Source organism: Bos indicus, chromosome 6, assembly GCF_029378745.1.
Source record: "Bos indicus isolate NIAB-ARS_2022 breed Sahiwal x Tharparkar chromosome 6, NIAB-ARS_B.indTharparkar_mat_pri_1.0, whole genome shotgun sequence".
Taxonomy (NCBI): Eukaryota; Metazoa; Chordata; class Mammalia; order Artiodactyla; family Bovidae; genus Bos; species Bos indicus.
Genome location: NC_091765.1, coordinates 81,635,281 through 81,661,497, shown reverse-complemented (window position 1 = coordinate 81,661,497; position 26,217 = coordinate 81,635,281). Strand labels below are relative to the sequence as shown.

General features: G+C 36.0%; 1 protein-coding gene across 7 annotated transcripts in view; it reads left to right on the top strand.

The window, feature by feature from the left end:
• EPHA5 (EPH receptor A5) overlaps positions 1-26,217 on the top strand; it is a 408,082-nt gene that overhangs the window by 283,402 nt on the left and 98,463 nt on the right. For 4 of the 7 annotated variants that reach the window (XM_070791523.1, XM_070791516.1, XM_070791521.1 and 1 more), the window contains 2 exons: positions 7,899-8,058; positions 21,964-22,069. In XM_070791523.1, the coding sequence (XP_070647624.1) occupies positions 7,899-8,058; positions 21,964-22,069 (266 nt within the window). The remainder of the gene's footprint in view (positions 1-7,898; positions 8,059-21,963; positions 22,070-26,217) is intronic. The other 3 variants (XM_070791518.1, XM_070791520.1, XM_070791522.1) reach the window with 1 other exon arrangement.

The window sequence follows — 26,217 nt, the reverse complement described above, 5'->3', positions numbered from 1 at the left end:
CTGTACTTTTCAAAGTATACTACTGTAAGATCAAAAATGTTTTATTTTTGTGTTTTTTTTCATGTATTATTCGTATGAAAGGTATTATAAACTCATTATGGTATAATACCATGTAGTTGATTTGTGTTAGTTGGGTACCTAAGCTAAATTTGTGTGTTAGTCACTCAGTCACGTCTGACTTTGCAACCCCATGGACTGTAGCCTGCCAGGCTCCTCTGTCATTGGAATTCTCTAGGCAAGAATACTGGAGTAGGTTGCTATTTCCCTCTCCATGGGATCTTCCGTACTCAGGGATCAAACCCAGGTCTCCTGCATTGCAGCAGATTCTTTACCGTGTGAGCCACTGGGGGAGCCCTAGGCTAAATTTATTTGACTTAAAAACAAATAGGACTTAGAAACGGGCTGTCAAAATGGAACTTATTTGTATGTAGGAGACGTACTGTATTGTGATTTTTGTACAGACTAGATCTGAATGACATGCACTATTTAGAACAGTTTGAGTTCTAATAGAACAAGGATAAAAATAGATGAGTATTCAAACCAGACTCTAAGAGGTGGGTTGGAGACCCTGGCCCATAAGTATATGTCCTATCGAAGTAGGAGTAGAAAAGATTGCTGATATAATGCTGAGAAGCAGATCCCAAAAGGGAAGGGAAGCCACACTTATCCAACTGCTTCTCATAAACTCCCAGAGACATCGCTCCTCTCTTAGGGAAGAGTGAAGAGGGTGGAAGTTTAAAGACTCATTTTGCAATACCTAAGAAATTGTCCAAGCTAGGACGCTAGAATTAAGAAGGAGAATAAGCATTTTCCTTATACTAATGCAAAAGTATCACGAGAAATACTGATCTCCTATTAATGAAAGTTACTTAAAATTGGAATTCCACATATATGATAGATAAACATTATAAGTAAATGCATTGAAACACATTGAAGTAATTCATAGCATTTTTTGCTTCTTTCATCATGGATTCATTTTTTTGGATTATCTTTTTTTCTGTGTAAAGATACAACAGAGAATGAAACATAGTTTATGTGAGGTACGTGGGGCTATCTACATCTTTTTTCTAGGTTTTGAATGTCTCTACAATGTTCATATATTGATTTTATAAATAGATAAATAACTCAATTATTATTTTTGAAATCATTGTCTAAGAATGACTTATTGATAGCATTAAATGCAACTAAGTGGATTATTAGGGACCATAAATGAAGATATTGATAAAATATTTCAGAAAAAAATATTATCAAATAACATTATTCACCAAGAATGTTCTAGGAAAATACTTTGATACAAAGCTATGTTGTAATAAGGTGTGTAGTGTTTACTAAAAAAAAAAAGAGAGTAAATCAAGTAAAATGTTGCTGCTGCTGCTGCTGCTGTTGCTAAGTCGCTTCAGTTGTGTCCTACTCTGTGCGACCCCATAGACGGCAGCCCACCAGGCTCCGCTGTCCCTGGGATTCTCCAGGCAAGAACACTGGAGGGGGTTGCCATTTCCTTCTCCAATGCATGAAAGTGAAAAGTGAAAGTGAAGTCGCTCAGTCGGGTCCAACTCTTAGTGACCCCATGGACTGCAGCCCACCAGGCTCCTCCATCCATGGGATTTTCCAGGCAAGAGTACTAGAGTGGGTTGCCATTGCCTTCTCCAGGTAAAATGTTACAACACTACTATACATATACTTCAGTGATTCCTGTTTCTCTGGGAGTCATGGTTCAAACTGAATTGCTGATGCTAGAAGTCTACAAACACATGCTGTATTCAAAAATAATTTGTTAAATTTAGTTTTACATTTCCTTTTTCAAATTTTTGTAAACTTTATTACTGCATACTAATTCAAAGCTAGGCAAATATATGAATTTATGAATTCTTTTGTAAACATTTTAAGTTTCCAGATTTTTATTGTAATTAAAGTTGATTTTTAAAATAAGTTTGGAGAAGAAAATGGCAACCCGCTCCAGTATTCTTACCTGGAGAATCCCATGGACAGAGGAGCCTGGTGGGCTACAGTCCACAGGGTCGCAAAGAGTCAGACACGACTGAGCGACTTCACTTTCACTTTAAAATAAGTTGAGATTCATACTGGCACTTTAGAATAGCTATACACCAAAAAAACCTATATAATTGAATAGTGGTTTCCCTGATAGCTCAGCTGGTAAAGAATCTGCCTGCAATGCAGGAGACCCTGGTTTGATTCCTGGATCAGGAAGATCCTCTGGAGAAGGGATAGGCTACCCACTCCAATATTCTTGGGCTTCCCTGGTAGCTCAGTTGGTAAAGAATCTGCCCACAATGCAGGAGACCTGGGTTTGATCCCTGGGTTGGGAAAATCCCCTAGGGGAGGGAATGGCTACACATTCCAGTATTCTGGCTTGGAGAATTCCATGGATTGTTATAGTCCATGGGGTTGCATATAGTCCATATACCTGAATATACATATCTTAGATGTAATAAATTTTTTCAGCAGGAACATTAAACATTTGACTATTATTTATTTTCCTGCCTGGTTTTTCTTTACCTGAAACAACTATTCATAGCTGAACCTATGAGTTTAGTGGGGGTTTTTTTGTTTATTTTTTTGGTCTTTAAGGAAATGATCCCTATTTTTTCCCATTATGGGCGACCTTTGATTGTTTTAACACTTGCTTCTCAGCATATGCATGAGTCTCATATACATGATATTCCTTCAGTTCAGTTCAGTTCAGTTCAGTCACTCAGGCATGTCCAACTCTTTGCGACCCCATGAATTTCAGCACGCCAGGCCTCCCTGTCCATCACCAACTCTTGGAGTTCATCCAAATTCATGTCCATCGAGTCAGTGATGCCATCCAGCCATCTCATCCTCTGTCATCCCCTTCTCCTCCTGCCCCCAATCCATCCCAGCATCAGAGTCTTTTCCAGTGAGTCAACTCTTCGTATGAAGTGGCCAAAGTATTGGAGTTTCAGCTTTAGCATCAGTCTTTCCAAAGAACACCCAGGACTGATCTCCTTTAGAATGGACTGGTTGGATCTCCTTGCAGTCCAAGGGACTCTCAAGAGTCTTCTCCAACACCACAATTCAAAAGCATCAATTCTTCAGCACTCAGCTTTCTTCACAGTTCAACTCTCGCATCCATACATGACCACTGGAAAAACCATAGCCTTGTGCTTTTGAATATGCTATCTAGGTTGGTCATAACTTTCCTTCCAAGGAGTAAGTGTCTTTTAATTTCATGGCTGCAATCACCATCTGCAGTGATTTTGGAGCCCCCCAAAATAAAGTCTGATGCTGTTTCCACTGTTTCGCCATCTATTTCCCATGAAGTGATGGGACCAGATGCCGTGAAGTTTTCTGAATGTTGAGCTTTAAGAGAAAGGATTATCTTTTTTTGTTTGTTTGTTTCATTTAAGCTGCTGTTTTTGTTAAAACAAAGAATTATTCAACAAGTGGTAGGGCAGAGCCTTGTCTGTTAATATTTATTCTAATTAATCATATCCATGTTGTGGAAATACTTTTGTTATAGTCCATTTTATGTAATATTCGTTTCAGTAAGATTTGGCTTTATGCTTAATATTTTATATTTAATGCTGTGTTAATATATTCTATTACCTGCACAACTCAAAGTAAGAAAAAATGATTTGGGGAAAAAGATTTATATTCACATATTCAATAAATGAATAAAATTGCCTACCTACATGCTTTAAAAGCAGCAAAAACCCTTATGTATTATTTTGGGGAAGTTATCATTATCTTTTGGTCAGTTTTTACAGAGAAGATATTAATTCCCAGACTTTTTCCAAGTAAAATTTTTGAGCATACCAATAAAATACACAAATAGTTGTGTTGTTTTTTTTTTTAACACTGTCAAAAGGACAAAAAAAAAAAAAAGGATAATGAGCTTTGATACCATGTATTAAGGTGGGGGTCCTGATAGGTTGCCAGGGCTTATTTTGAATCTTCAGAATGATACCACCATTTTATTGGATGGCTCTTGGCCAGACACAGGTGGCAGAGCTTTCCAGGGCTCACACACTTGCCAGCTGGCATTTCTGTCTGTGATTGCCCTGCTCTAATAGAGGTCATTGGGCCTTTCTGTTCCTGCATGGTGATGGGCCCATTGCCACCTCTTAATTAAAGACAGAGGCAAAGGGAAGCTGCCCTTTGGCAGAGTGTTTGCCAGCTGGCTCTTTCTGCGAAGGCTGTCCCCTTGCTGCCTGTGAACAATGTTTGCTAAGCAGCTGGGGAACGTAGCTCATTTGCTCAGCTGGGACATAAAGACAGCAAAAGCCACTGCCCCAACCAAGGACTTGACAACACTTGGTCGCGGGTGTTGAACATGTGTACATAGTTTGTGACATGGTGGAAATTCTGAGTATGATTTAAAGGTGTGGAACAGAAGCAAATTTTAGAAGATACTTAAATGATTTTAAATGTATATTTATGGCTTTTGATCCCTTAGTATAAGCTTCACTAAGTCCCCTTGATAACCTACTCAGCTAACTCAGAGAGACATTGTACAGTTAGATCTGTGATGAGGAAACACTGAGACATGCATAATGTTAATAGATAATCAGATGGAATGTTGTATAATTGTGTTCAAGTGATTGCAGATTATACTTTATTTCAAGAAATAGCATTCCAGTTTCCCTGTTTTTTTTTTTCTTTTTTGATGAAATTATCAATTTCTATTTTTTTTAATACCTAGAAGTTACAATCATATAAGATTTTTATTTTTTTTTCTTTTGAGTAGAAGAATTTGCCATCATGTTATAGGAGCAAGTCAAAGCTGTAATGCCCAGAAGATTGTGCTAGGTGTTGTGTATATTATCTCTATCTCTGTGTCCTCACAAGCTCTTAATAAATAATTTCATCCTATTCTAAAGAAGAAAAAAACTTAGGTTGTGTTGCATATTCACATTTACACACATACTGTAGTTAATAATGGCTAGAATTCTAAACCTGATATTCCTATGCTTTTTTCATTAAAAATAACATCTTATTTTACATATAAATGTTTATACTCAATGTAAAAATCCTAATTATATCAAATATTAGAGAATCTTTAGTTTTGTCTAGATTTTTTTTCACCAACTCAAATTCCCTTCAAACAAATTACAAATAATAGTGAATATATATTTTATCATTTCTTACTGAAAATTTCTGATTCAATCACAGCCAAGTTGTAAGGTATATTACTGAGAAAGTCTTTCCCACTCAGTCGCAAACTTGAGTATACCCAGAACATCAGTAACTACAATAGTTTATAGAAGCTATTTACCCCTTTTTAAAGGAACATATCAAGAAATTGTATACATTTTTACTTCTCTACCTCTAGTGCATAGAAGAGGTACTAGAGTAGACAAGAGGAGATTTTAAATATTTGTGAGAGAAAATGGCTAACATTACTAGGTAAAGTTTATAAAATTTAATTATCTACTTTAAATTCTTAGCAAAATTGTAAAAAAAAAATTCCTAGACACTTTAAAGACTAGGCATTTAAATTAATATGTTCATTAAAAAATAAAGACAAATTGTTTATGTAGAGTAAATTAGAAAAACTCATTTGGATTAGAATTTAAACCATATTTACCTGTAAAGAAATTTGGATACACTTAATGCTAAGAAAATTTTATATGTTTGAATGTATTAAATGAAGAATGGTGAACTACTTTAAAATAAACATATTTATACATTGTATATTTTATTTTTGGTAGCATAGAACTTGGTTAGAAGTTGACTTTGATGTGTCAAATTAGGAAAAAAATTATTATTACATTAAAACTTGTCTTACATGTTTTCACATGCATTATCTGTTTCATCCTTACATCTCTGTTGAAGATATCCAAGTACCAGTTTCTACCCCAATTTTACAGATAAGGAAATTGAGGATAAAAATAAAAATGGGTTTGCTGTACTTTAACACCTGATTTCAGTGTCCACATTAAAGATACAGCATAGCATGCTGTAAACTTCAAGAGACAATGAGTGTGGTTTGCATTTGTTTTGTGTGTTCGTATGGCAACCCACTCCAGTACTCTTGCCTGGAAAATCCCATGGATGGAGGAGCATGGTAGGCTTCAGTCCATGGGGTCTCGAAGAGTTGAACATGACTGAGTGACTTCACTTTCACTTTTCATTTTCATGCATTGGAGGAGGAAATGGCAACCCACTCCAGTGATCTTGCCTGGAGAATCCCAGGGATGGTGGAGCCTGAGGGGCTGCCGTCTATGGGGTCGCAGAGTTGGACACGACTGAAGCGACTTAGCAGCAGCAGCAGCAGCAGCAGCAGCAGCATTATCAACATCAAATAATAACCATATTCATGTCATCATCCAAATTACAAGTTTGGAGTAGGGAATTCCCAAACTCTCTATTGAGTTTGGCATATTCTTCTCAAGAGTACTTTAGAAGTAAATATTGATATATATTCATGTTTTCAATTGTTTTCTCATTTGGAAAAAATAAATCCTTTACATGTTGGTCCCCTTAGGTCATTTTTAAAAAATACATTTTTCTGCTTCTAAAGACAAAATTCCCTGAAATATTTAGAAAACAATGATCTATAGTCATTAACCAGTTATTGTAAGTAAAGATAAATTCTTAAAAAGGAATAAAAATGTTCTAACTATAACCTATCTTTAATTCATCCTATAATATCAATCATAAATGTAATACATTTCCTTAAGGAAAGAACAAGTTTAGCCAAGAATCACACATAAAAATATAAAGGAAGAGAAAGTTCAAAACAGGAATTGTGTTTTAAATCTTTATAGATCTAAAATTTTTTCTTCAGTATAGTAAACTTCAGAGATAAGGTGTTGGAGAAGACTCTTGAGAGTCCCTTGGAGTACAAGGAGATCCAACCAGTCCATTCTAAAGGAGATCAGTCCTAGGTGTTCTTTGGAAGGAATGATACTAAAGCTGAATGAAACACCAGTATTTTGGCCACCTCATGTGAAGAGTTGACTCATTGGAAAAGACTCTGATGCAGGGAGGGATTGGGGGCAGGAGGAGAAGGGGACGATAGAGGATGAGATGGCTGGATGGCATCACCAACTCGACGGACATGAGTTTAAGTGAACTCCAGGAGTTGGTGAGCGAGGCCTGGTGTGCTGTGATTCATGGGGTTGCAAAGAATCGGACACGACTGAGCGACTGAACTGACTGAACTGATAGATGGTTTGTCTAGAATTTTGTTACTAGTCAAATTAGGAATACTTTCTCTTTGTTTCACTTTCTAGAACTATCTTTCCAGTGATTTTTTTCCTTTCCTCTTCCATCTCTGTTCATTAGTAACCTGGCCCAAATGCATAAAAGTGAAAAACTAGAAAGTTTTTTAAAAGGAAAAAAAAAAAACTTCGCTTATTTGCATTTTTTCTTTAAAATTCAATTTCAACATAGTGAACTGAAATTAAAGTTCTCCAGTGAAGTACTCATTCCTTCTCCCAACACCTAAATATAATTAGAAATGAAATTCACTAAAGATAAAAGATATATGTCTTATCTGGCAGTACATTGGACATTGTCACCTTTCTCTGTAAACAAGCACCATGTTAGATGCACTCTAATAAGTCATTTATGAGAAAAATAAGCACACAATTAGCAATACTAAAATAGAGTCTGCAAAATAGTGTATCTTTTAGAAATTGTATTTTTAAATTTTACATATCTATTTCTGCTCAGGGCAAGTGGTGGATGGGTGGAAAACACATGTACCATCTTTGAGTTCTAGAAAATAGCATTCTGTATAACTAGCACTCCTCGGATATGTGGGATTTTTTTTTCTCTAAAATCATATTTGCATTAATATCAAATCTGTTAGTTTCTGAATCTTTTTCTCATTTCTGATTCTAAGTTTTGCCGTTATTAGTAATTCATATGTTGTCTTCTTTTTATTTTATCTATATATGTGATCCAAGGACCAAGAGACCAGCTATACAATTATCAAATCTAAAGAGACATCTATAACTGCAGAGGGCTTGAAACCAGCTTCAGTGTATGTCTTCCAAATTCGAGCACGCACGGCAGCAGGCTATGGTGTCTTCAGTCGAAGATTTGAGTTTGAAACCATCCCAGTGTGTAAGTCATTTTAATTACTGTCAACTCATGTCTCTCTAATGGTTACCAGAAAAGAGTCAGTGGATCAATACTGTCCCTGGGCATTCTGTCAGTCTCCCGCTTCTCCACTGTCTCCCAGGCATGACCCCTTCAGGTAGGAAGCATCTGTCATGCTATTATGGTAGGTGAGCGGGTTAACACACGTTGGTCCCCACTCCTCATTGCATTTGGTCTACAGGGAGATGAAACATCAGGAGATGCTTAAGAACTGTTTAAACCTTGCTTTTAAAGACTCTTTCCATTGCTGCCATACTTTATTGAATTATTGCCATTTACTTTTTACTTGTTTTATTGAACTACCCTACTAAGCTTAGTCTTTCTATGAAAATTCCACAGAGAACTTTCATTAGTATTGAGTTTGGCAAGAAAATGGTGCTTTCAGGAACCAACTTGATTGTTTAAAAAAATCAAAATCAAAATCTCTGGCAGCAACTCTGAGTGCAGGTCTGGAAATATTTCTGTAAAAACCTTTCTTGTGCCTTTTTTTTCCCATAAAATAGTAAAAATAGCAGAAAGCTTTTTCTTTAAAGTCAAGTAAATATTTAGATTTACTTGTACTAAAGCACACATTAAAAGCAGACTTAGCAGAAGGCAATAATTTGTTATATTTATAGATGAAAGAAAAGACACTACTAAAGTCTTGTTAGGAAGAAAATAACAAGTAGTGTGAAATGTCAAATATGTGTAAATGTATATGTTTGAACATATATAATACATATATATATATTTTTTTTTAAGTCAAGTTATGTAAGAATTAGTGATTGTAAAAAGAAGAATATAAGACACATATTTCCTTCCTCTGAATACCAACGTAATGAGAACATAGTTATCAGATTTACTTTGAAATGATTTTTTTTTCATTTCATCTGTAATTTAATTCCCTATTGCCATGTAATATATTTACAGGTTCTTGATATTGAGACTCAGACACCTTGGAGAGGAGGGAGTAACCATAATTCTTTCTGCCACACCCAGAGAGAAGCTTTTTCTCCAACCACAAGAAAATAAGGAGTAGGAAAAAAAAAGATTCTATAAGAAACAGAGAGTAGACTCTTTTCGAATGTTAAGGGTATTGAAGGTGCCATGTAAAGTAGCACAATACACAGAGTGTAAGTTGCAGCCTAGTACAATTCAGCAGTGGAAAAGCCAGAAGGAAGGAAGCAACACAACACATGAAGCTACAGAGAGAAATGATATGGTCACAAAACGTGAAAATAAAGACCTGATGGCAGAAAGGGAAATGATGATTAGAAGAATTATTAAATTTCAATTTTTGTAAACCTATATAATACAAATCTTAAGAAAATGAAGATATACTTCTGCTTAAAGCATGTTTAACTGAATTATCTAGAAAATAACTTTTATTACTTTAACAGTAACTTTCTAAATATTGCTTCACTTGATTTTATATAATTAGGGTGCCATTGTGGAAAAAAGATAAATTATTTTATTTCCTTTCAAGGACAGTCCCTTGTCTGAAGTTTAACTGACCTATTGAAATTTAAACATTTGATACTGTTTAGAAAAGTTTTTAAATATGTTTGATATGAATAAAGGTAATTAGGAAATTTCCATAATATTGGCAATGAATTAATTATTTACTCTTGTACCTTGATCACTGATCTGGATTTATGACGAACTGTGTGTTACATACTCTCAGTTCAGTTCAGTTCAGTTCAGCCACTCGGTCGTGTCTGACTCTTTCAGTTCAGTTCAGTTGCTCAGTCGCGTCCGATTCTAAGCGACCCCATGAATCGCAACATGCCAGGCCTCCCTGTCCATCACCAACTCCCGGAGTTCAATCAGACTCACGTCCATCGAGTCAGTGATGCCATCCAGCCATCTTATCCTCTGTCGTCCCCTTCTCCTCCTGCCCCCAATCCCTCCCAGCATCAGAGTCTTTTCCAATGAGTCAACTCTTCGCATGAGATGGCCAAAATACTGGAGTTTCAGCTTTAGCATCATTCCTTCCAAAGAAATCACAGGGCTGATCTCCTTCAGAACGGACTGCTTGGATCTCCTTGCAGTCCAAGGGACTCTCAAGAGTCTTCTCCAACACCACAGTTCAAAAGCATCAATTTTTTGGCGCTTAGCCTTCATTCGACCCCATGAATCACAGCACGCCAGGCCTCCCTGTCCATCACCAACTCCTGGAGTTTACCCAAACTCATGTCCATCGAGTCGGTGACTCTGGCCACCCTCAAAGGCCTTGTTTCTATTTATGCTTATGTGGTTTACCAACTCTGGGAACAAAGCCGTAGGGTACATTGTGTTTCACACTATGCTCTAGTGCTCAGACAACTCTACAAATGAAAAGTGTCGCTTTAAAAAATTACAGAATTATACTTAGTTTTAAGAGATTGGCATGTTCAGCAATTAGTTTTTCTTTAGACTATTTGATAAACTCCTCCCTCCTTTTTTTTGTATAGTAGTTTCCAGGATGCCAATACCCATCAATCTGATCACTGAGACAAACAATATGAGGTCATTTTCCATATAGTTTTACAGAGTCTCACCTGAAATTGTCTTCTTTTAAATTTTTCCTACGTAATTTCTAGAGGGAAAGAAATGTCACATGAATGTTTTTATTACAAAATCAGATTTTAGTGTTTTTATTGCTAGATAATGAAACTCTTTTAGGGATGTATTCTGTACTCCCTCTTAACTTTAGTGTGGAATTTTATTTTTACTTGAGTATGTATACATGTATATGCAAGCATTTTAAGAATGAATTTTTCTTTTTTTTTTTAATTTTATTTTATTTTATTATTTTTTTTTATTCTTCCAATTTTATTTTATTTTTAAACTTTACATAATTGTATTAGTTTTGCCAAATATCAAAATGAATCCGCCACAGGTATACATGTGTTCCCCATCCCGAACCCTCCTCCCTCCTCCCTCCCCATACCATCCCTCTGGGCCGTCCCAGTGCACCAGCCCCAAGCATCCAGCATCATGCATCGAACCTGGACTGGCAACTCGTTTCCTACATGATATTTTACATGTTTCATTGCCATTCTCCCAAATCTTCCCACCCTCTCACTCTCCCACAGAGTCCATAAGACTGTTCTATACATCAGTGTTTCTTTTGCTGTCTCGTACACCGGGTTATTGTTACCATCTTTCTAAATTCCATATATATGCGTTAGTATACTGTATTGGTGTTTTTCCTTCTGGCTTACTTCACTCTGTATAATAGGCTCCAGTTTCATCCACCTCATTAGAACTGATTCAAATGTATTCTTTTTAATGGCTGAGTAATACTCCATTGTGTATATGTACCACAGCTTTCTTATCCATTCATCTGCTGATGGACATCTAGGTTGCTTCCATGTCTTGGCTATTATAAACAGTGCTGCGATGAACATTGGGGTACACGTGTCTCTTTCCCTTCTGGTTTCCTCAGTGAAGAATGAATTTTTCTTTGTATCAAGTATCTGTTACATACCAATCCCCTTTGGCCTTCATGTAGAAAGCTGTATACAATACAGCAAGAATGTGTTGAGCCTCTATTATATGTTGGCTTTGCTAGACCCTAGAGAAATTGACATGAGTAATACATGAAACTTCTCCCCAGGGGATAAAAGCACAGTCTAATTCTGAAAATTAGAATGTTTATGTCAAGAACCATTTTAGAATAGTGTGAGTGTGTTCAATCACTCATTCATGTCCGACTCTTTGCAACACCATGGACTGTAGCCCACCAGGCTCCTCTGTCCGATTCCAATTGCTTGAAATTTTCTAGGCAAGAATACTGGAGCAGGCTGCCATTTACTACTCCGGGGGATCTTCCCAACCCAGGGATCAAACCTACATCTCTTTGCTCATTGGCAAGCCATTCTTTATGACTAGTGCCACCTGGGAAGCTTGTCAGATAATAGTTTTGTTCATTATTTTTAAATTTGTTATTAACTCCCTACACATCAAAAGATACAGTTAAAATAAAACTTCATTTCGACTTCTATAGCATTTGTGTTATATGCCATTCATTTGACAACTATTTGTATAATATTTTGTGAAAATGCTTCAGTTGTTTTAATGAGGAATTATTTACTTGATATTATAATTTAATTCTTCACATACTACTGTATTATTTCTAAAACAGTCTTCAAATACAACATCGCAGGATTTATGGTATCTTCCCTGGTGTCGCAAACAGTTAAGAATCTGCCTGGAGTGTAGGAGACCTGGATTCAATTTCTGAATCAGGAAGATCCCCTGGAGAAGGGAATGGCAACCCATTCCAGTATTCTTGCTTGGAGAATTTCATGGAGAGAAGCCTGGTGGGCTATAGTCCAGGGGGAGCAAAGTGTCAGACACAATTGAGTGATTTCCACCCATCAGTTCAGTTCAGTTCAGTCGCTCAGTCGTGTCCAACTCCTTGCGACCCCAGGAACTGCAGCACGCCAGGCCTCCCTGTCCATTACCAACTCCCAGAGTTCAGTCAAACTCACGGCCATCGAGTCAGTAATGCATTCAGCCATCTCATCCTCTCTCGTCCCCTTCTGCTCCTGGCCCCAATCCCTCCCTGCATCAGAGTCTTTTCCAATGAGTCAACTCTTTGCATGAGGTAGCCAAAGTATTGGAGTTTCAGCTTCAGCATCAGTCCTTCCAGTGAACAACCAGGACTGATCTCCTTTAGGGTGGACTGGTTGGATCTCCTTGCTGTCCAAGGGACTCTCAAGAGTCTTCTCCAACACCACAGTACAAAAGCAACAATTCTTCAGCGCTCAGCTTTCTTCACAGTCCAACTCTCACATCCATATGTGACCACTGGAAAAACCATAGCCTTGACTAGACAGACCTTTGTTGGCAAAGTAATATCTCTGCTTTTCAGTATGCTATCTAGGTTGGTCATAACTTTCCTTCCAAGGAGTAAGCGTCTTTTAATTTCATGGCTGCAGTCACCATCTGCAGTGATTTTGCAGCCCAGAAAAATAAAGTCTGACACTGTTTCCACTGTTTTCCCATCTATTTGCCATGAAGTGATGTGACCAAATGACATGATCTTATTTTTCTGAATGTTGAGCTTTAAGCCAACTTTTTCACTCTCCACTTTCACCTTCATCAAGAGGCTTTTTAGTTCCTCTTCACTTTCTGCCATAAGGGTGGTGTCATCTGCATATCTGAGGTTATTGATATTTCTCCCGGCAATCTTGATTCCAGCTTGTGCTTCCTCCACCCCAGCGTTTCTCATGATGTACTCTGCATATAAGTTAAATAAGCAGGGTGACAATATACAGCCTTGATGTACTCCTTTTCCTATTTGGAACCAGTCTGTTGTTCCATGTCCAGTTCTAACTGTTGCTTCCTGACCTGCATACAGGTTTCTCAAGAGGCAGGTCAGGTGGTCTTGGATTCCCATCTCTTTCAGAATTTTCCACAGTTTATTGTCATCCACACAGTCAAAGGCTTTGGCATAGTCAATAAAGCAGAAATATATGTTTTTCTGGAACTCTCTTTCTTTTTCCATGATCCAGCGGATGTTGGCAATTTGATCTCTGGTTCCTCTGCTTTTTCTACAACCAGCTAGAACATCTGGAAGTTTGTGGTTCGCATATTGCTGAAGCCTGGCTTGGAGAATTTTGAGCATTACTTTACTAGCATGTGAGATAAGTGCAATTGTGCAGTAGTTTGATCATTCTTTGGCATTGCCTTTCTTTGGGATGGGAATGAAAACTGACCTTTTCCAGTCCTGTGGCCACTGCTGAGTTTTCCAAATTTGCCGGCATATTGCAAAGGAGAAAAGGAAAGATATAAGCATCTGAATGCAGAGTTTGAAAGAATAACAAGGAGAGATAAGAAAGCCTTCCTCAGCAATCAATGCAAAGAAATAGAGGAAAACAACAGAATGGGAAAGACTAGATATCTCTTCAAGAAAATTAGAGATGCCAAGGAAGCATTTCATGCAAAGATGGGTTCGATAAAGGACAGAAATGGTATGGACCTAACAGAAGCAGAAGATATTAAGAAGAGATGGCAAGAATACACAGAAGAACTGTACAAAAAAGATCTTCACGACCCATATAATCATGATGGTGTGATCACTGACCTAGAGCCAGACATCCTGGAATGTGAAGTCAAGTGGGCCTTAGAAAGCATTACTATGAACAAAACTAGTGGAGGTGATGGAATTCCAGTTGAGCTATTTCAAATCCTGACTTCCATACATATGTATAGTAAATGTTGGACCTGTTTTCAGACTCAGTTTAAATTAATAATATCAGTAATTTTAAGTATAAGAATTTGTTGTCCCCAAGAGAAATTATCTGTTTAGGCTTGTAGGTAGTGGAGAAGCAGCCTGTAAGTAAATGAAATTTTCCCTCTGAAGCAAGATATATATTTTTTTTAACTTTACAATAATGTATTGGTTTTGCCATATATCAACATGAATCTGCCACAGGTATATGGGGCTGGTGCACTGGGACGACCCTGAAGGAAGATCTTTAGAGGTCAGTGTCTTGGAAGAGACAGGAAGAATTATAACAGTGGAGTTACGTAAAGCAACAGAAGGATATGGAGTTATATTTAATCATGGAATTCAAACTTGATCAGGCTCTTTTATGTATAAAGTTTAACATTTCTAAAATGTGGGAGGTGGGAACGGATTAGTCTACAGAAAATAAGGAGGTAGACTCATTACGAGCATGACTTTGTAAGGAAGTTAAAGAGAGCTCTTTAACACTTTGCAAAGTTATAATATAACTAGGATATTGGAATTGATGAAGTCTTACATTTCCTTGTACTCCTTTGTATGTGAGTGTGCAGACATGTGTGTATTAAGTTATGTATAATCTGGTCACTTGTGAGGGTTTGTGTAGCTACCATCACAGTCAAGATATCGAATAGTATCAACCTCACAAGGATCTCTCTTGTTGCCCTTTTATAACCACAACCACGGCCTTCAGGAACAACTCTTGCCCAATAACTAATCTCTGGCAACCACTAATTTCTTTAAAAAGAATGTATTTATTTACTTGGTGGCACCAGGTCTTAGGTGTGCCATAAGATCTTCATTGCATCATGAGAAATCTTTCATTGCAGTGCATGGCTGCTTTAGTTGTAGCACCACAAGCTTCACTGCCCTGCAGCATGTGGGATCTTAGTTCCCCAGCCAGAGATCAAACCAACTTCCCCTTCATTGCCAGGCAGATTCTTAACCACTGGACCATCAGAGAAGTCCCAGAGACATAAATTTCTAAATATACATTTCTAAAATTTTGACATTTTAAAAATGTTTGAAAATGGAATCATACAGTACATTCCCTTTGAGTTTGGACTTTTTTCTCATTCAGTCTAATTCCCTGTAGATTCACCCAGGTTGTGCATATGAAGTCTGTTCCTTTTCATTGTTGAGCAGTACCATGATATTCATTGGGAGGACTGATGGTGAATCTGAAACTCCAATAATTTGGTCATCTGATGGGAAGAACTGACTCCTTGGAAAAGACTCTGATCCTAGGAAAGATTGAAGGCAGGAAGAGAAGGGGATTACAGAAGATGAGATGATTGGATGATATCACCGACTCGATGGACATGAATTTGAGCAAGCTCCAGGGGTTGATGATGGGCAAGGAAGCCTGGTATGCTGTACTCCATGGGCTCGAAAAGAGTCAGACACAGCTGAGTCACACACTCATATTTATCATGGCATCAGTTCAGCTGAACTGAACTGATGCCATGATAAATATGTACCATAGTTTCTTTAAACATTCACCTATTGAAAGATATCTGGGCTGATACCAGTTTTTGCTATTAACATTAACAGTTTTGCTATTAACATAAAAATGCTATGAACATTCATGTATATATTTTTGTCTCAACCTAAACGTTAATTCCCCTGGGATAACTATCTAAGAGTACAGTTACTGGAGTTGTATGGTAATTGCACGTTTATTTTCGTAAGAAACTGCCAAACTTTTTTCCTTAGTGGCTGTACCATTTTACATGCCCACCACCAATGTATGAGTGATCAATTTCTCCACATTATTATCAACATTTTATAATGTCACTGTTTTATTTTGTCATTTTGGACAGGTGGGTAGCAATATCTCATTGTTGATTTAATTGAAATCTGTAACAGCCAATGATGGTCCAAATCTTTTCTTGTGCTTATTTGTCTGCCATGATGCTTTAAATTTCCCTACTAATTCCTGTGTACTCACTACAAATCAAAAGTTATAACTTTGATCAGCTTATCCTGATCAAGAAAGTTAATAGGTATATGTTTATGTGTGAGAAAATCCTAAATTCTCAGCCTGGCCTTAGAAAACCCTTGTAATCTGTCTCTAACAAATCTCCTTAGCCTCAGTGATTAAACTCAGTGATTCATATATGTCTCAATTTATCTAGAGAATATTTATGTAATATGGATTTGCAACCAGAAGTGAGGAAGCAAAATAAGAGAACACAACACAATTTCTCAATAGTTGCTATCTTAGTTTCCAGAGATGATGCAGATATATAATAATTAGCAAAAGGAAGCATTATTATTTACTAAAGAACATTAATTTTCATAATTAGCATCCTTTTAATAGTAATATGTTTCATTGCTGCAAAATTTGCTTTTAAGCATTCCCAAAATATACCTCCACTATTTTTCAAGAACTACATTATTAACCAACCAGTTCTTAATAAATATATATAAGAAAATAAGCAATATTAATGACTAAAATTCATATCTTTAAATACTAAAATTTTAACAGTATGTAAAAGGATAATCATAAATCATACTGTGCTTACCATTTTTTGACCACTGATAGAGAATGAACAATTATGAAGGCATTGACAGTATCCTATAAATTCTATTTATTTTCAATTTAGTTGATGTTTGGGAATATTATTGATGCTGTCAGTCAAACAAAGAAATAAATAATAAAAGCCTTAAATTATCTCAAGAGTTAATTTGAGATAACTCAAATTAATTAATCAGTGCAAATTAAATAATCAATACTTTTAGCCCATCAAGAAACATGAAAAATACTTCAAGCTTTTAAAAAATAAATGTAAATATATTTTAAAAATTATTCCTCACAGCTATTTTGCTAAATTTTTCATTATATAAATAGATATGATTTCAGTGGGCAGTAAATATAAACAGGTAAATGTGAATGTTTGTGATTTGACGTTGCTTGCAAAGTGTTTTCACAAAATGTACTAATTTAAATAATTTTTAAAATTTTTGGCATGCCATTAATACTTGTTTTAATGCAAAATACTCTCCCATATTTTAGCACATTAAGTTAGACTTCTTGGAAATTGCTAAAAATGAAACATTTCATACTTCTCAGCACCCATTTTTTCCCTCAAAATTAATACTTTTGTTAGTCTGAAATTGTCCTGTTTTTATCTTTACTTCTGATTAATCACACCTATTTCTGCCAATAAAGTATCTCTCAGTGTCCCGAACTGGCACATTGAGACCAGAAGGATTTGTTAGAGTCAGATTAGGAGGGCTATTGAATGCCCTTCTAATATGACACTATTTTTCCATAGGCAGTGGGTGTCTATTAACATTTTGTTTCGAGAAACATGATCAAAGTGATATTTTTAGATGCTTCATGTGAGTACCTAGAAGTCAAAGGGAGCACTTAAAGGACCTATGAACCATACTCCAGCAAATCTGAATCAAAACACCTGTGAACCATACTACAGCAACTTTGATCAAATAGGTGAATAGTTAATGAAAAAAAAAGTAATACATGGGGAGAAACATAGAAGAGAAACAAAACATATTTGGTAATTAAGACTAAGTAGGAGTCAAGAAGGCAATGGCACCCCACTCCAGTACTCTTGCCTGGAAAATCCCATGGATGGAGCAGCCTGGTAGGCTGCAGTCCATGGGGTCACTAGAGTCGGGTACAACTGAGCGACTTCACTTTCACTTTTCACTTTCATGCATTGGAGAAGGAAATGGCAACCCACTCCAATGTTCTTGCCTGGAGAATCCCAGGGACGGGGGAGCCTGGTGGGCTGCAGTCTCTGGGGTCGCACAGAGTCGGACACGACTGAAGCAACTTAGCAGCAGTAGCAGCAGCAGGAATCAAGAAAAATTCAATTCTACTTAAATCAGAAAGAGACAAAACTAGCCTAGTTTGTTAGATTTATTTAGTTTGTTTATTTACATATGCTGTGCTTAATCACTCAGTCCTGTCCAACTCTTTAGGATCCCACAGTCTGTAGCCCACTAGGCTCCTCTGTCCATGGGGATTCTCCAGGCAAGAATACTGGAGTGGGTTTCCATGCCCTCCTCCCGGGGATCTCCTCAACCCAGGGACTGAACACAGGTCTCCCACACTGGAGGTGGATTCTCTACCGTTTGAGCCGCTAGGGAAGCCCTTTTATTTATATAATATTTTTAAATGCCTTTGAGGGTGGATGTGGTTTAAGAGTCAATTTTTATTTTTATTTATTTATTTTCAGTTATACTGTCTTCGTTGCTATGTGTACTTTTCTCTACTTACAGCAAGCGGAGGCTACCCTGTAGTTGCAGTAAGTACACTTCTCATTGGGGTGGCTTCTTTCGTTGCAAAGCATGGGCCTGAGGGCACATGAGCTTTAATAGCTGCAGCATATGGACTCAGTAGTTGCAGCTCCCAGGCTTTAGATCACAGGCTCAATAGTTGCAGCCAACAGGCTCTGTCACTCCATGGCACGTGGTATCCTTTCGGATCAGGGATTGAACCTGTGTCTTCTGCATTGATAGGTGGAGTCTTTACCACAGAGCCCCCCAGGGAAGCCCAAGAATCAGTTTTTTAAACATGTTTATTTTTATGTGAAAATAAAATCCAAATAAATGGAAACAGTTTGTTTTTTTTTTTAATAGAATGATCCTTTAATGAGAAATAAGAGTTGGAGATATAAATGTGGGACTCTTCAGCTTATTTTGTTCAGTCGCTCTGTCATATCTGACTCAACTTTTAGTTAACTGATGCCATGAGCAAAGAAATATCTATAAGAGACAGGAAGAAAAAGAGGTAAGATGGAAAGAGACAGAAAGAAAGAAGTGAGCAGGATAAAGAACCAGCATTCATGAAGAATTGTTCACACATAAAATATGGGAAGAGCATCAGTAGAACTGACAAAGCAGTGTTTCAGAGCGGGAGAAAGAGAAATCAGCTCATCTCATGTATAGAAACCAAGAGAAGGAGAGTTTTAAAGATGGAGTGTATGTTCAACAAGATCAAATACCTCATTATAGTGTATGGTAGGGTAAATAGGGGATTACCTGGTGGCTCAGATGGTAAAGAATATGCCTGCTATGTAGGAGACCTGGGTTTAATCCCTGGGTCCAGAAGATCCCCTGGAGAAGGAAATGGCAACCCACTCCAGTGTTCTTGCCTGGAGAATTCCATGGACAGAGGAGCCTGGTGGGCTGCATAGTTCATGGGGTCACAAAGATTCAGACATGACTGAGCGACTAACACTTTGACTTTCACTTTGTGAAGTAAATGGAGAGTTGCTCATTGCATTTGACAGATATCATATCATGCACAGAACTCAAAGGCAGAAGAAGAAAAGTTTCAGAAAAAAATTAATAATGTTGGTTCTTAGAAGAGGTTGTTTTTCAGTCACTAATTCATGTCCGACTCTTTGCGACGCCATGGATTGCAGTTTGCCTGGCTTCCCTGTCCTTCACCATCTCGCAGAACTTGCTCAGACTCATGTGTGTTAAATCAGTGAGGCTGGTTCTAAATGAGTCAATCAGGATGCTGAAAAATAGGAGAGAATAAGAATGATGGATAAAACAGGAGATAATATGTATATATTATATCTCCTGTTTAAGTAAGGCTGGCAATAGTTGAAGCACTATGCTAAGAGTTATTTCTAAGCAAAAAAAAAATATATATATATATAACGATCCCTGGAAATTATCCCTCTCTGGGGATTAATGAAATGAGACTTTACAAGGTTAAATAATTTGCCTTAATCCATATGTATAGTAAATGCTGGAGCTGTTTTCAGACTCAATTTAAATTAATAATATCAGTAAATTTAGGTATAAGAATTTGTTGTCCCCAAGAGAAATTATCTCATAGGCTTGTAGATAGCAAAGAAGCAGACTGTAAGGAAATGAAAATTTTCCCCCAGAGGGAGATTTTAAAGATCAGTGCCTTGGAAGAGACAGGAAAAATTCAAACAGTGGAGTTAGGTAAAGCAAAAGAAAGGTATGCTATTATATTTAACCATGGAATTCAGACTTGATCAGTCTTTTTTAATCTATAAAATTTAACATTTCTAAAATGTAGGAGGTGGGAATGGATTATTCTACTGAGAAAATGAGGAAGACTCATTATGAGCATGACTTTGTAAGGAAATTAAAAGAGAGGATCAAAAGCTTTGAAGTCCAAATGAAATAACATTGAGATTATTTGGACCAAGTCTTCATGGTTTTCTCTAGAAACAGTGCCACCTGCCTAAAGAAGATTTAAAGAACTGAGGAAGAAAAAAGTAATTTGAATTTGAAAATTAATAAAGCTAATCTTGGGGGAGGCTACTACCTATGATAGTGGGGTAGCTTTGCCCTACCACGTTTATACTGCTCACTGGTAATAAATTCTCTACCATGCATCTCAGTATCACGACAGGAAAAAGCAGGGTAAAGAGACTTTCTATTGCAACTGTTGTTATCCAAGAAAAGGGAGAGGAAGAGTACAGATTTAGATTGTAAATAATAGTTTTTCCCATCCATGAACCAGTTGTTGTCAATATTGGACTCTTGAAGACTCTAAAAGGGTGAAAATGTAGATCTGTGTAAGAAGGTTGTCAGAGAATCAGTCAATTCTGGTTGAAAGAATCAATGGAGAGGTGACAAGCCTCAAAGGGGAAACATATGAATGTCCAAAAATATTGATAGGGCCAAGATCAGAGAGATTGTAAAAAAACAAAACAGGAAGTATAGTTGTTATTAGCTTTGGTGACTTAAAATTTGTTATCATGGAGGTGAACTTATCTAAGTTTACTCTGAATTTATCAAAATATAATGTCATTACCCAATAAGCATGCCAAATATCCCACTGAGGGTTTCTTGAGAACATTAATAAAATATATTTTGCTCTATAGGTTTCTTATTTTAATCAACTTAGTTTTAGTTATCAGCACAAAATAACAATTTATTTGCTTTATTTAGATGCAACTATCTGATTATGTCCATATTCCTCTTATTATGGTAATTATATTATTAAAATATAAAATATTTCATCTAAATACATGTATTAAAAAAGATTGTGTAAACAAACTTAATCTTAATTTAGACTTAAAATTCTAAATGATATTGATATTTTTGAAAATGTGGTCCCAATAATGGAGGTATATTTAGTGATAATATTCTCCTTGAAATATTGATTTTTAAAATTATATTGATAATAGTGATATCATATGAGGTCATAGCCACATCATTTTGGACATTTCAACTGATGTCTCTAATAAAAAGTCCTATCTAAGATAATGAGGTATTTTTTTCCTAGAGAACAGCCACATGCAATCTCTAAAAATATCAAATCTCATATACTTATTATCTCCTATTTAGGAGGTATTTGAAATTAAAGACTAAGTTCCAATTTTTTTCTTGCAAGCCTAAGATTGCTAAATGAATACTATGTGAACAATGACATTCATTTTTTATGATGACAAAGAAATAATCAGTGACTTAGTTGGTCTTCCAAATTTCCATTTGGAAAATAAATATTTTCTCCTAAAAATGTCTTTTCAATTACACATGGTTGAGAAGAGATATTAGGGGGAAATCTCAGCCAAATGTGGGTGAATTGCTTAAACTGTGCATTGATTACTGACTATTAAGCAGCTCTTATTTGAATGCATATGATCACTTTAACCACAGGCTCTATTTTCTCTGTCTCCTCTCAGCAGTTGCAGCATCCAGCGATCAAAGCCAGATTCCTATAATTGCTGTGTCTGTGACAGTGGGAGTCATTTTGTTGGCAGTGGTTATCGGCTTCCTCCTCAGTGGAAGGTAAGACAGGAAGCTGTGCTTCTGAACTTTTGCAGCTGATCTCTGCCTTACCTTGATCTGACTGTTTGACTGTTAATCACATCCCAAAACAAATCAGGCAAGTGATATATCATTAGATAGCCTCTATGTAGGATATATTTCTTAAGTTTTACCTTGTCCATGTGAGTGCTAACTTTTAAGCACACAATTTCTCTTTTCCAGGTATATTCTCTTCACACGAATAGTATTAACATGTTATTATTTATTAGGTTGTTAATATAACCATATCTTTTCCTGATATAGTTTATTTTAACCTGAGTTTTATTTTTTGCCTTTTAAAAGCATTTATCAATATATCCTCTCAAAGGTTTCAATTTTAGTGTTTAGGAAGGCCTGTGTCTGTGCTTATTTTTTGAGAAGAATAAGACTAATAATTCCAGTTTAGCCAGTGTTCTATCCTAATAGGGTGATAGATACAAAGTAGACACTCTGACAAACAGGCATTTTGAGAAATAACCACCCCATTTTTATGACTGCATTTAAATTCAGCTTCTGGATGATTTCAACCTGAATATGTCAATCAGAGTGTATATAGTGAATTTTATTGAATGTTTATATCAATATATACATTAATGTGTGCATTAAATATCTACATTTTTCACTTTGAACAAAGAGGCAAAGCCCCCAAAAAGAGCTCATGAGGAAGCTGTTTCCTGACATTGATCAAAGCATAATCAATCTTTCTAAAAAAATAAATAAAAGCATGAGTGTGTTCTATTCCTGCAACAAACATATTTCCATTTTTCATCCAGGCCACTGTTGGAAGGGATATTCAGTAATGAGAGCTGTCCATTTTAAAATGTTCTGATGTTAGACTATTACAGAAAACCTGATAAGTCTTCATGAAAGTATTAAACCTAAAGAAATATTTGAAAATATACGATTCAAAAAAAGTCAAGAAATCAATATTCATACTGATTTTGTACTATTTTACTCATTTACTTTTGACTCTTTGGCACCTATTCAACTGATAAATATATAGAATTAGGCATTTTCAGTATCCTGCATATTGTATTACGAAAAGAGTTATGACTACATCTTTAAATTATAGTCGAAACACTTTATTTTCATAAAATAAATTTGATAAAACATTGTTACTTCCTTTAAACATGCTTTTTCTTTCCCCAGAATTCTCTTTCTTCTAGTTCTTGTTCATTTAAGAGTGTTCAAAGTTTTCTTAAGAAATTGTTGCTTACTTTTACTATTAGAATAGCAGTGATTCACTTTCAGAATTGCTAGCTGGGAAGCAGTCTGTGTTCTATTGAGGACTGCCAGCCCTGCTCAAGCCAGAGCCTGGGTGGATTGTGCCCCAATGATCTATTCTCTCTGAAGTCACTTAGGGAGAATGCTCTACTTTTGTCTTTGCTTTCTGGAAGAGAAGCTAATTCCACCAGTCTTGTCATAAAAACTTTGCTCAGATTTTGATCAAGTAAGGTAATTGAATTGAGTAAATTGTAACTACTAAAACAACTATGATGATATAATCTGTCTTTTCTACCCGAAAGGGTGGTTGACTATCATACATTTGCAGGTTTGTGATATCAGTTATTTACTTGTGACTGAGATACTGGTTAGCCTCTTCCTTTCCAGTAGATCCAGAAGCGTTACTCATGTATAGGCACATGGAGATCATAAGAAGATATTATTTGTCTAGTCTACTGAATAAAAATGGAGGAAAGGGGCAAGGTCTAGAGACCAATATGTTTGTGTGTTTAAAGATTTATTAGAGAACAGGTAAAATATAAGAAGCATTTTACTGTAGACGTACAGTTTATCTATGTAACCTAAGTATTGTTAACGTGAATTTACTGATGACATTCAGCTAGGGATCCTCGCTGACCTATATATGAATCAAACACTGTCCCCCGCCCTCATTTTTTCCTTAATATATATAAAACTGACTTAAAAGCAATTCACTTTGTTACATCTGCAGCATTAGACAAAGTGAGAGAAGTTTCAGTATACCTACTGTTTGGTAACTGAAGAACAGTATAGCTTTAGTGTGCATGCACACAGGTACACAAATTCCACGTGCATCAGAAACTATCATACAAGAATAACTAAATTTTAGTGTCTAGAAATATCTAGTGTATTTCTCAGTTGAATTAAAATTATATCTACCCCTAGGAAAAGAAGCTTAATTTTCAGCATTATTAAACCCAACTCTTGATAATTTTGGATCTAGTATATTGCAAAAGTGTATTACTTTTTAAAAAATATCAGCAATTATAATTTGGACACTGTTCATTCATATTAATTCTTTTTAATTACACAGACTGTGATGTTGAGACTAGGAATTTTCAGGTTAAAGGAAAATACACTTTACTAAAAATTAATCTGAGATTTATATTTATTTACCAGCAAATTTTTGGCATGAAACTTTAATTACTTCATTTTGTTGGATGTGCAATCTTGAATTTCAAGGAGCATTTGACTTATGATAGAAATATCTCCGGCTATTTTATTTTGCTTTTCATGAACTTAAACAGACTTATTTAGAAGTTAAATGATACTAGTCTAATGGGACTTTTCCTATATCATTCAAGGCAATTTTTGTTGGGACTAAGAAAATCTTATCTACCTTGTAGTACCTGGAGTATATTGAATTAATGAAGTTTTGTCAAATAAAAGAAAAACTAAATTAAGAGATGTGGACAAAACCTAACAAAAATTTGGGGAATTATCTTTAAAGCACTAGCAAATTACTGAAAGTCTGTACTAGGAATGATCGAGGACACTGACATTGAATTATACATATTTCTCCTTGTGTTAAAATATGATTGATAAATACACAAAAATATAATAGCATTTAGACTCCACCCTCACTTTGAACTTATTCTCTTTGATCACCTTTTAACTTCTTGAATATTTTATAAACCAGATATTTGCTCCTGATTAAAATGTCTTTTAATTAAAAATAATTTAACTTCTCAGTGGTGATATAGACTTAAATTTGATATATTGCAAATATATTACTGTTATCTGTATGTATTTAGATCAGACAAGTGCCAGAGCTCTGCCGACATTTTATGTAAAAGCACAATAGCTTCTGAAATGAATCCTTTGTATAGAGTATGAAGTATCCTAAAACCTTCAGAGAAGCATCTTTGCCTAGTGGAAGTACACAATAATAATATTGATAACAGTAAGTTTAATATTTTCTAGATGAATGACATATGACCTGCTAGTAGGCACTGTTCCAAGGACTTCAAATGTAATATCTCACAACTCTGTATCTCCTTATTAGCTCTATCTCCAATTTATACTTCATAAAAGTTATCTCCTTGATGTTTCTTGAATATTGTAAAAATAGCCAAACTGTAAGGCTTTTGCACTGGCTCTTCTCACTGTCTAAAACTCTTTTGCCCCAGAAAAAAACAGGACTTTCTCCTTCTTTCTTTGTTTAACCTCATTCTCTCAATTGAGTTTTCTAAAATAACGGCCCATGATTTCTTCCTCTGTGCATCAGATCTTCCTTAGCCTGATTTGGCTCATTACAGTACCCATTGCCATTATAATATACATATTAATATTTGTGTGTATATTTTGTTTTGCCTGGTGGCTCAGTCAGTGAAGAGTCTGCCTGCAATGCGGAAGAAAGTGTGTATATTTGTATCTATTTGCTTTATTTTCTGTCTCCCATACTTGAATATAAGCTTCAGAATGACAGGGATTTTTATCGGCAGGTTCTCTCACCTTAGGACAATGTCTAGAATATAAATTATATAGTTAGTTGATAAGGGCCTGGGTCTTGGGCACAGCTCTAACTCTAAGATCCTTACTCTTCACTATTTAACTTTCCTATGACTTATATCATTCAACTATATGATTTTGGTGAAACTTTGAACTCTTGTATGTGAAGCCAGTGGGTTTCTACTGCTAAAAATAATAGTATTAACATTTAAAAACTTTCTAAACTGATATAATATGAATAAAATAACCCTTAGAAATTAATCTCAGTGATATTTTGACCCTAAAGTAAATTAAAGAACATATTGGGTTAGCAACTTCCCTGGTGGTGCAGTGGATAAGAATCCACCTACCAGTGGCAGGGGATATAGGTTTGATCCCTGGTCTGGGAAGATCCCACATGCTGCAGAGCAGGTAAG